Genomic DNA, 10,750 nt, shown 5'->3' on the forward strand with positions numbered 1-10,750 from the left:
TGTCAGCGATCAATTATAATATTTCGTTTCATATCAGTCAGCTTTTGTCAGTAAGCAATTCGAATTTTTCGTTTCACATCAGTCAGCTTTTGTCAGCGAGCAATTAGAATTTTTCCCTTCATATCAGTCAGCTTTTGTCAGCGAGCAATTATAATTTTTTCGTTTCATATCAGTCAGCTTTAGACAGCGAGCAACTAGAATTTTTCGATTCATATCAGCCAGCTTTTGTCAGCGAGCATTTAGTTTTTTGTTTCATATCAGTCGCTTATCAGCGGCTCACATTTTGTCCCCATTCGTCCTTGTCGCGGGCCTAATCTTTCGTTTCACATCAGTCGTTGTCACCGACAATCGAATTTTTTCCCTTCATATCAGTCAGCTTTTGTCAGCGAGCAATTAGAATTTTTCGTTTCATATCAGTCAGCTTTTGTCAGTGAGCATTTAGAATTTTTCGTTTCATATCAGTCAGCTTTTGTCAGCGAGCATTTACAATTTTTTCCCTTCATATCAGTCAGCTTTTGTCAGCGAGCAATTATAAATTTTCGTGTCATATCAGTCAGCTTTGTCGTGGCTTTCGGCGTGCCGCGGGTGGCGCGGCCAGTCGCGCAGTGGCTTCGCTTCGTCGCGTGCGCTCTCCCCTCAGTCAGCTGTCGCGGCAATTATAAGTGTCATATCGTCGCTTTGCAGTGAGCATTTCGTTCATCGTCTTGCAGCGGCTTAGTCGTTTCATATCAGTCAGTTTGTCAGCGGCATTTAGTTTTTCGTTTCATATCAGTCAGCTTTTGTCAGCGAGCATTTACAATTTTTCCCTTCATATCAGTCAGCTTTTGTCAGCGAGCAATTATAAATTTTCGGTCATATCGTCAGCTTTGTCAGTGGCATTAAATTTTCGTTTCATATCAGTCAGCTTTTGTCAGCGAGCATTTAGAATTTTTCGTTTCATATCAGTCAGCTTTTGTCAGCGAGCATTTACAATTTTTTTCCCTTCATATCAGTCAGCTTTTGTCAGCGAGCAATTACAATTTTTTCCCTTCATATAAGTCAGCTTTTGTCAGCGAGCAATTAGAATTTTTCGTTTCATATCAGTCAGCTTTTGTCAGCGAGCAACGAGAATTTTTCGTTTCATATCAGTCAGCTTTTGTCAGTGAGCATTTCGAATTTTTCGTTTCATATCAGTCAGCTTTTGTCAGCGAGCAATAAAAACACATTTTTTTTTTTTTTTTTTTTTATTTTTTATTACATTTTTACATATATGTTTACAAAATCGGTTACGGCAGCTAAAAATTATTCTATGCATACAATCATATATTTTGGAGTGTTACACGTACACACATATGTACATTATTGTTGTCCGCCGGCTCGTGTCACGACATGAGCCAAACGCGGTTAATCCCAGAACTGAACGCGATCGGTCCCAGAGCCGAAGACCTGGGAACGTACGCTGAAAACTCAGCTGCGCCACTTTCGTTGTATGAATTGAATATACTGTATGGTTAGTGGTTGAATGTTTTGAAAAAAACAATCGATACTATCGTAATAGTATCGTGCTCAAATAATTATTAAAAAACCATTGAAACCTTTTAGGAACTTGTCCATTGTAAAAATTAGATGCCCCCTGTCGATTTGCTTACAAATTTGTCTTCGTATTTTATAGCAGCCAATCCAAACATCAAAAGCGCAACGACTGTAGCTCGATACTATCATGATAGTCTCAAAACCATCGATAGAGGAGGCTAGCAGCAAAATATCGAAACTATTGAAGGTCCCCTTTTTGGTTTGACACCTCTACTCGAAACGTAAAAAACTTGGGAAGTGCTTGAATTTGGAAATAGAAATAAAATAAGAAAAATGGCAGCACCGATGGGAAAGGATGACCTGGAGAAGCTGAAGAGCTTCATCGAGTTCGTGGACGCGAATCCAACGGTGGTGAATGTGCCGCAGCTTAAATTTGTCAAGGATTTTATTGAAAAGTTTGGCGGCCGGGTGCCGACAGGCGACTTTAAGATGCCAGACGCCGCTGCAGGCGGGTAAGTTGTGCTGCCCCCCTCCCGTCCACCAGCCACCCCTTTTCACATGTTTGCACATTTTTTGCACATATATTTTTGTTGTTGCTTATCGAAATTTCCAGAAAATGCCCATTTGGCGGCGATGCCGGTGCCAAATCGAAGCCGGCTGCTGCTGGTGCCTCGACCCCAGACTCCGAGGGAGTCAGCATCGATTCGGATGCAAGCGATGATGAGTTTGCATCGGACTCCGAGTCTGATGTTGAGCTGGATATGGAAGGTGCGTAGCCGCCCGCAGGCAAATGAAAAAATTTGGCAAAGAATTTTTTTTTTTTGCCTAGTCACGTGACTTGACAGATTGTTCGAACAGTCTTTGAACTTTGCTCCGGCGTGCATTCTCTCTAACCAATTTTGCTCTCACACTTTCCACAGGCGTTCTACAGCCCGACCTTGACCCGGCCCAGCCCATGGGTGACTCTGCCAAAGAGGTCACCGATGAGGAGATGGACCAGGCCGGCGATGTGCGCGGCGAGGCCGCCAAGGCCTATGGTGAGCAGAAGTTCGAGGAGGCCATCGGCCTCTACACCAAGGCCATTGAGCTGAATCCCGGCAATGCACTCTACTATGCCAAGCGCGGCCAGGCTTTCCTCAAGCTGAAGAAGCCCAATGCCTGCATTCGTGACTGCGATAAAGCCCTTGAGCTGAACTGCGACTCAGCGGCCGCCCACAAGTTCCGTGGACGCGCCCATCGCCTGCTGGGCCAGTTTGAGGAGGCCGCCAAGGATCTGCGCCAGGCCTGCAAGCTGGACTTTGACGAGGAGACCGACGAGTGGCTGCGCGAGGTGACGCCCAATGCAAAGAAGATCGAGCAGCACCGTGTCAAGCTGGAGCGCAAGCAGGCTGAGCGCAAGGTCAAGGATCGTCTGCGTGCCCAGAATAAGGCACGCAAAGAGCAGGAGAAACAAAAGGCCTCGGCTGGTTCGACAGGCGGCTTCCCAGGCGGAGCTGCTGGTGGATTTCCTGGCGGTTTCCCCGGTGGCTTCCCTGGCGGTTTCCCCGACGTTGGTGGCGCTGGCGGCATGCCCAAAATGGCTGAGATGCTTGGCCTGATGAAGGATCCTGAGGTGGCTGCTGCCATGCAGGATATCCTCGCTAATCCGGCCAACATTTCCAAGTATGTGTCCAACCCGAAGATCTTCAACTTGGTGAAGAATATCTTCCCGGGTGGCGACCCAACCGGAGCTGGTGCCTTTGGCTCAGGAGCTGCCTTTGGCCAGGAAAAAGATGAAAAAGAGGAAAAAGACACGCCCAGTGATAGCAGCGAGCCGAAGGCCAAGAAGGATTCGGCGGACTTTGTCGACGATGGCCTCGACTAAGGGTCAAGGTCAGTTCTGGAGCAGCAGCAGCCGCAGCAGCAGAGGAGTGTGTTGTAGCGGCAAAAACAGAAACATAAATATTGAAAAACAACTAAAAACAAAGACAAGCATATACACACAGCAAGAGACATAGAACACACACACAAACACACAACACACACACACACACACACGTAAAATCACACTCTCCCGTAAGAGACACACACATGAGACAGAGCAGGATGGCAACACACGAGAGCAGTGCCAAGCCGCTGGCGCTGGCACTGGCACTGGCCTTGCCGCTTGCTTGCTCGCTCGGAGTTGAATTTATATTTTTGTTGATAAAAGCTTTCCCTACGCCATACCGCCATACCCTAAAGAATGAACAGAGCGAATGGATTGTTTTCCCCTTCTTGACAACAACAACAAGAACAACAACACCACCACATTCTTTATAGAAATAACAACAACAACAACAAAGAAAAGCAACAAACTGTCGATCGGTCTAGTTCAACTAATGTTCGATAGGAAGAAGCTCCAAACGAAAGCAATTACATATAATATAAATTAGCCTTAATTATTGCTCCCCCACACTCGCCACACTCTCACACACACACACACACACACACACACAACAAAAAACCAGCAGCCAGAGACAGAGCAGCAGAAGGTGAAAATGAACAAAGGAAAATAAACAAAAAAAAGAAACAAACAAACGGATGTAGGAGGACGAAACAAGATTTGTTAAACAAAATTGTACTGAGAGTAGGATTTGATTAATAATTGAACTAAGCAAATGCATTTAGCATACAATCAACCAACACCACCACCACCACCACCACCACCAGAGAAGCACCCACTCACCCACTCATCCACTCACCCACCCAACACATGCGGAATGCGCCCACATTCAGCCACTCATAAGGCACCCAACACACATGCAAAACACATTCAATACATCATATACACACATACTTATGTACATGCGCATATTCACATGTCAAACATTCATCAGCGAGATCAATGGAAATAAAAAACATTTGAGAACCCAAAAAGAAAGCTTTTCATTTCCTTAACTGGCTGGCTAATAATTATTTAGTTAATGGTAACCTACCTAATAGAGGTTAACGCCGATTGTATTAGCTTCGGCTTCGGCTGCAGCGGCAGTATGCAGTTAGTAAATACAATTTTGTCTTTTTAAATTAAAAAAAAAAACTCTTTAAACGTTTAAAAAGTAGCTAATAGAAATACAAAATGGATTTAAAACAAATTAACAGTTCTCCTTCACAGACTTGTTTACTTATACACCAAATCAAAGTCTTTGCTTTTATTCTTGCCAAGTGTAAACGCCTTAAATGAATAAATGAAAACTTAACTGGAACTTTCTTTGCAAGAATCGTTGTTGTCATGTATGGAAATAATTGTATTGACGTTTGGAGGACTGAGCTGCGATCGTTTATGAGTAATAGAAATGATTCGCTCACTTAGTGTGCTCGTTGCTGGAATGCACACTAACTTTGGCATTGCAAATGCCCTTTTAATATGTTGCTTAGCAGATGGGAGATTCAATATAACTATACCGCTGATTGCTAGCTTGTTGTACATCGCCAATCAGCTCTTTAAACATTTAAAACAATGTAGCCAGTGAGCTGAATAGCGGATCTAGTAAGGATGCAGAGACTAGTATATCTGATATTGGAAATTTTGAATCCAATTTACTTTTTATATTATTTTTCATTGCAGTCAAAGAAACCGGGACGGGACATTGTTTTCAGCTTCACCCAATATTCGGACGATCTCGGAAGGCTTATTGATGGATACAAAATATTTGCTGCGTCTTTAAATTAAATTAAATTAAATTAAAAATATTTATGGATACATTTTATGTAGCTCCACAGCTTCTGGACCTTAATCGCTGTTATTGGTATTTATTACATTAAGAAAATGTAATAGCTACAAGGTGTTCTATTGCGGACTTGGTCGATAATGTCGCGGATATCTTAATATTATTAAAATGTTAATATAATTTGTATGTAAACGCATCTCGTTGCTGCTCAAAGCACTGGGATCGTTGGATTGGCATTGCATTACTCATAGAATAGAGCACACACACACACACACACGCGAGTGTTGCTCTCACTCGCCTTGCTTGAGGGCCTTCACCTACTGCCACTCTCACTGCCACTCTCACTGCCACTCTCGCCGACACCCACCCACCCACTCTCTCTCTTACTCTTACTCTCCTTGGCAATCGGACAACGCTGACTCAGAATGCTCGTACATATAATAATAATAATTGGTGCAATTGTACGCGCAGCTCCTCTCTCTCTCTCTCTCTCTCTCTGTCGCTCTCTGCGTGAAGTGGTGTGGAGTGTGTGTGTGTGCTCAAAGGAACAGTTACAATGCATGGTGCGTGCCGGGGGCGCGTTTAAGGCCGACAAATGCATTGGAAACCCATAACTACTATTTATTGGGAGTTTTGGCCCCGACCCGTAAGGCAGCCAGACAGACAGACGAACGGTGAGCGTTCGACGATTACACGACGATGACATCATGACGTCAGCGTCTCAGCGATGGACAGGCAGGCAGCCAGTCAACTTGTTGTGCTTTCGATATGGATACCCTGTAGGCGAAAATAAGGGGGTATGTGCGATTAGCTCATCTCATTCAATGTCTGAAATGTAAACGCAATGAGGCTACTACATACATACATACATACATACATACATACATACATATGTACATAGTTATGAACAAATGTAAGAATTAATATTCCTTCAGGGATAATGCTGCATGTATGAATCAAGGCTGCACTTTGGATAAAGTTCCTGCACCGCCACGCTATTGACTCTCTGCTGGGCCAACGTCTGGTCGAGTCGCAGTAGCCGCTTTAGCCTTCTGCTTGATTTTGTTTTCATTCGAACACGACGCAGCCGGCGTTGGCTGCGACGCTCTGACGACCTGAGACTGGGACTGGGGCCGCCCGCTTGCTCGCTTGCTGGCAAATAAGCGAAACGCTTTTTCAGTTTCGTTTTCAACGTGCGCGCGCCAACACACAACCCGAGAACAAATTTGAAAACTTCGAAAAGCCCCCGCAGAACAGCGAGTATCCAAACAGTAAGCGTAAGATCCCCCCCAATAAGTATTTACATATACGTGTGTAGATATATCCATCGAGTGATATTTGATGCCCATGCCTGTGTGTATTTTCGGGGAAACATTTGAAAAACGCGCCGCGATTTCTTGGGGCGTAGCCTCCTTCCCTACAATCCCCTACCCCCCCCACCCCACCCCACTCAATGCAATTGAATTTTGTTGTTTCTACACTTTGTTTTTTTTTTTTTTTTACGATTATTTTGTTGTTTGCCATTAAACTGCATCATGGTGTGGAGCAGCAGGAGGAGAGCTGCTTCTGTGTGTGTCCGATGATATCATTTTCCGATTCGGAAATATGACTACGATTCTGCGCTGCGGTGCAGCGTCGCTGCCACTCCTGTTATCAGCAAACAATACCAAGAAAAGACCCACCCGCCCCCCCCTTCCACAACTGATTGACAGTTATTGGCAAGACGATAGCAGCAGCAGCCACCAGGCCAACAGGCCACCGTTAGTCGGCGGCAACAATTGGAAGATATTTCCGGCAAACGCAAATAACTTGAGATGCCAGGCTGATATTTTTTTTGGGCAACGGCAATTCATTTGATAGGCCCGCCAACCGCCAACCGCCAACTTGTTGCTGTTGTTGCATGCATAATTTGGACATGATATCATAGGCAACAATACGCCACACCCGCCTTCCCCCAACCGCTCCCCACCATCCCTTTCCTTTCGATTTCGTATGCGAAGCGGAAATCCGTTGGGTGCCCTCACAATCAACCTTCTAGAATTTATTGTTGCTGGTTTTTTTTTTTGGGCTAAATGTTTTGGAATGGCCATGATGGCCACACCCCTTGACCATCCCATACCCACAGGCCGCATTCCCAATGCGAATTGGCGCATCGATTAATGCGATTAGCATCTCATCGGGTCTCATCATGGCCGGTTCTGGTTTTGGTTCTGGGCCCCCCGCCCCGCCCCGTTCTGTCCCGTCAGACCAGTCTGTACTACTGTAAGTTATTGCGTCACTCGCGGCGATGGCGTCACCGCTTGCCTGGCTGCCTGAATGCCTTGATTAATGCGCCGCGGATTGTCGCTTCGAGAGCTTGAGGAAGGTCTGTAATCAACCTCCCTCCACCTACTCATCGAACCCCAATGAAATTTGAGTCATGCCAAACACACACCCACACATCCCCCCGTGCAAATAAAGGGAAGCTCTGCGGGGGATACGTGATGTTTGATTCCCTTCAGAAATCTTGCGGGAATTCTGGGAATTCTGGGAACAGTTAACCTACTTTGTGCCCATTCGCCTTTGGTTCGGTTCTTCTCTCCCTCTCCCTCTATGCCCCTCAGACACTCGACTGTGTGTGTGTGTGATGTGTGATGTGTGTGGTGGTGTGTGCCCCAATTTCTGGGAGCTTTTGCTCAGTTTTTCCAACGAACAAAAGGCAGCAGACCATAAAGTTGATGACGTCACCAGCAGAATATATATATATACATACAGAATATATGTATGTACAATCGTACTAGTAGGAGTGGACATTGTACAAGTCTCTACCCAAGAATGATATAGTGGATGCCCCGGCACCCTGTGCGCAGATCACCTTAAGACTGCCGAAGGAGGAGCCGAAGGAGGAGGAGTGTGTATGGTTGATGTCTTGTGTGGCAAGTAAATACATTTTCTCCGATTCTCCCCACTGGCGATGTTTCAATAACGCTTTTGGCGCTTTCGCCGAGGCCGGCATTGAAAATTATTTTAAAATTAGACAAAAACCAGAAAGAAGCAACACAAAAAAAAACATCCAAAACGAAAACAACAACAAATATATGGCCAAAAATATACAAAACACACCCACACACACACGCACACACGCGCAAAAATATCCCACATTATTCTGAAACTGTGCAGATTGATGGGCGTGGCAAGGGCGTTCGATCTGTAACAGCTGTCCATACGATCGGCCAGGTCACAAGTCTACACATCGTACACGTAAATGTTGGAGCAGCCAGAGAGAGAGAGAGAGATTGGTGAAAACTGAAGAAAAACTTAAGAAGATGAAGTGGGTGAAAAATCAAGCGGGAAGGGGAATAGTCTAAGGTGCATCCGGAGCACGTGGGGTACGGATGTCAGGATTTATAGAGTACCAAATCGATTATATGGGGGGGGGCGTTCTAATGTCTGCATTTGCACAATTCATGTATTTACTGATCAATGTGGAATATTATATTTTCAGACCCCACCTTCTAACCGATATCCCTCCCAGTCAAATACCACCGGAAGCAACCCAAACGCCAAGATGTCGCACTCAGTGACCATTACACGTACCACCACCAGCACCACCAACACCTCGTACATCGTGCTGAACACGGGCTACCTCAAGTCCTTTCCGGGAATCCTCAAGCTCTTTGAGCTGGTAAGCTACCTCATTGGAGTGTCACTCACTACCACTCACTCACTCACTCACTCACTCACTGTCTGTCTAATGTTTTGTACACAGATCATTGGCGCTGCCATTGTGGGCATTATGGCCTACAACTATCAGGGATACCGCAACTACTTTTACTCGGGACAGCAGGATCTGTTCCACTTTCTGATGGCCACCACGTTTATGATAGGAACATTCTGCCTACTGCTCGCCTGCCTCACCTCCCTCAGCACGGGGGGCATCATCGCCAAGACGATTTACGTGAGTGCTGCTGCCGGTCCCTGCTTGGATCATTCGATCTTTAACGTAATCTTTCATTGGGCTGTGTCATTGCAGGAGCTGATCTACCACAGCGTCGCTGCCATACTGATTCTGGCCTCGTCCATCTGCCTGCTGATCCGTCTGCGCGATGTAAAGCACGACGGCTACATGGTGGCCGGTGTCCTGGGCCTGGTCAATGCCGTTCTGTACTTCATCAGTGCCTTTTTGGCACATCGGTCCTACCGCGGCATCTAAGTGCCAGCAGCGTCCAGTCCGCCCGCAGTCCCCCACTACCCCACTACCCCACCAACTCACAAACTCAAAACCCCCTCCCCCTCCCCCACCCCCACTTCAGCGAGTGTTCAAGTAGTAATCGAATCTGTAATCTCGAAGCATTTGTACGGCATCGCCGCTTCCCACATGCCATATAAACGAGTCCGTGAGCGAGTACGAGTTCGAGTAGCATCCTTCTATATAGGAGACGCCGATAGAGGAGGAGAGAGAGATAGATAGAGGCAGGAGCGAGAGCGAGAGCGCGAACGAGAGACGGATTCTTTGTTGTACTGTGAAACGTTTTTTGGCGCTCATTACACTTACTTATACTGACATACATATATATACAACTTTTTTTTGTCTCACTTTCTTTTATACCAAACAACTTGTCATTTATTGTATTCGAATAAAGATGTGTGTCTATATGTTTTTCTACAAATCACGCCCAACGCCCAATCTACTTACATATGCCTGCACATATGTATGTACATATGTATTTCTTGTGATAATTGTGATAGTTCCATTCGCAAGAACAACAAAAAGTTTGCTAGTTTTTTTTATCAAGCTTTGGTCATTTGCCACAGCGATAAAGCTGCACTGCAGGATCTACACAGCCAGTGGCGGGCCTTGACTAACTCATAGCTCATGTGCCGAACATACACGCATATTATTTGTCTTGGGCATGCCATTATCCATATTAAGATATCAATTCGATCGGACAGAGATGGACGTGCTGCAGACAGAGATAAACCAAGTTCGCTGTGGATAGGGCATGGAGATATGTATATCTCTCTCCATGCAAGTAGCTATAACGATTCAATATCGAATATAACAGAAGGAATTAAAATTTTCCCGAAACTTCACTTAACTGGTAACAATAATTGTAATAATATCAGATTCAATATAAGAAAAATAAATAATTAAGAGATAGAGAAAATGGTCTGAGCTGGGTGAAGAACTTAGAATAATGCCGCGAAGGATATCAACTGGCATCAACAGATCTGAAAATTCCAAAATCTCAGTTTAGAGCGTCACGAAATTGAGCGATTTTAAATGTGAAATTAAATGAAGGCAGTTTTCCTGTCTGGTTTGTTCGTCAATTGTGGACTGATTTGGGCGGGACTTGGCTGCCTTGGATAAGAACTCCGATATACACAGCCATACATAATTAATTTTTGTTGGCTATTTGCGGGCCAATCTCGGCGTGTGGTGGAGTATTTATGGAGTCCTTATCGAGGATATTTTCACCAAACATATATATATTGTTCTCTCCGCCAATTGTGAGCTGATCTGGGCGTGCACGCGTACCCACTGTAGTTGAAGGTATAAAATGGAGGCG

At 45.2% G+C, this 10,750-nt stretch overlaps 2 protein-coding genes across 3 annotated transcripts; both read left to right on the forward strand.

The window, feature by feature from the left end:
- Positions 1-1,758: 1,758 nt before the first annotated feature.
- On the forward strand, positions 1,759-4,410 carry LOC111065309 (hsc70-interacting protein 1-like). The gene is made up of 3 exons (XM_022353417.2): positions 1,759-2,024; positions 2,126-2,280; positions 2,433-4,410. The coding sequence occupies exons 1-3, from the start codon at positions 1,846-1,848 to the stop codon at positions 3,374-3,376; spliced, it is 1,278 nt and encodes a 425-aa protein (XP_022209109.1). The 5' UTR covers positions 1,759-1,845; the 3' UTR covers positions 3,377-4,410.
- Positions 4,411-6,365: 1,955 nt separating this feature from the next.
- LOC111065311 lies at positions 6,366-9,853 on the forward strand. Of its 2 annotated transcripts, none has more exons than XM_022353419.2 (4): positions 6,366-6,472; positions 8,686-8,865; positions 8,950-9,138; positions 9,214-9,853. In XM_022353419.2, exons 2-4 carry the CDS (start codon positions 8,749-8,751, stop codon positions 9,391-9,393), a joined length of 486 nt encoding a protein of 161 aa, XP_022209111.1. In that variant the 5' UTR covers positions 6,366-6,472; positions 8,686-8,748; the 3' UTR covers positions 9,394-9,853. The 2 variants fall into 2 exon arrangements, with proteins under 2 accessions (XP_022209111.1, XP_022209112.1); XM_022353420.2 differs by having other exon boundaries at positions 6,377-6,478.
- Positions 9,854-10,750: the final 897 nt, after the last annotated feature.

The sequence above is a fragment of the Drosophila obscura genome, unplaced genomic scaffold (genome assembly GCF_018151105.1).
Source record: "Drosophila obscura isolate BZ-5 IFL unplaced genomic scaffold, ASM1815110v1 contig_73, whole genome shotgun sequence".
NCBI lineage: Eukaryota > Metazoa > Arthropoda > Insecta > Diptera > Drosophilidae > Drosophila > Drosophila obscura.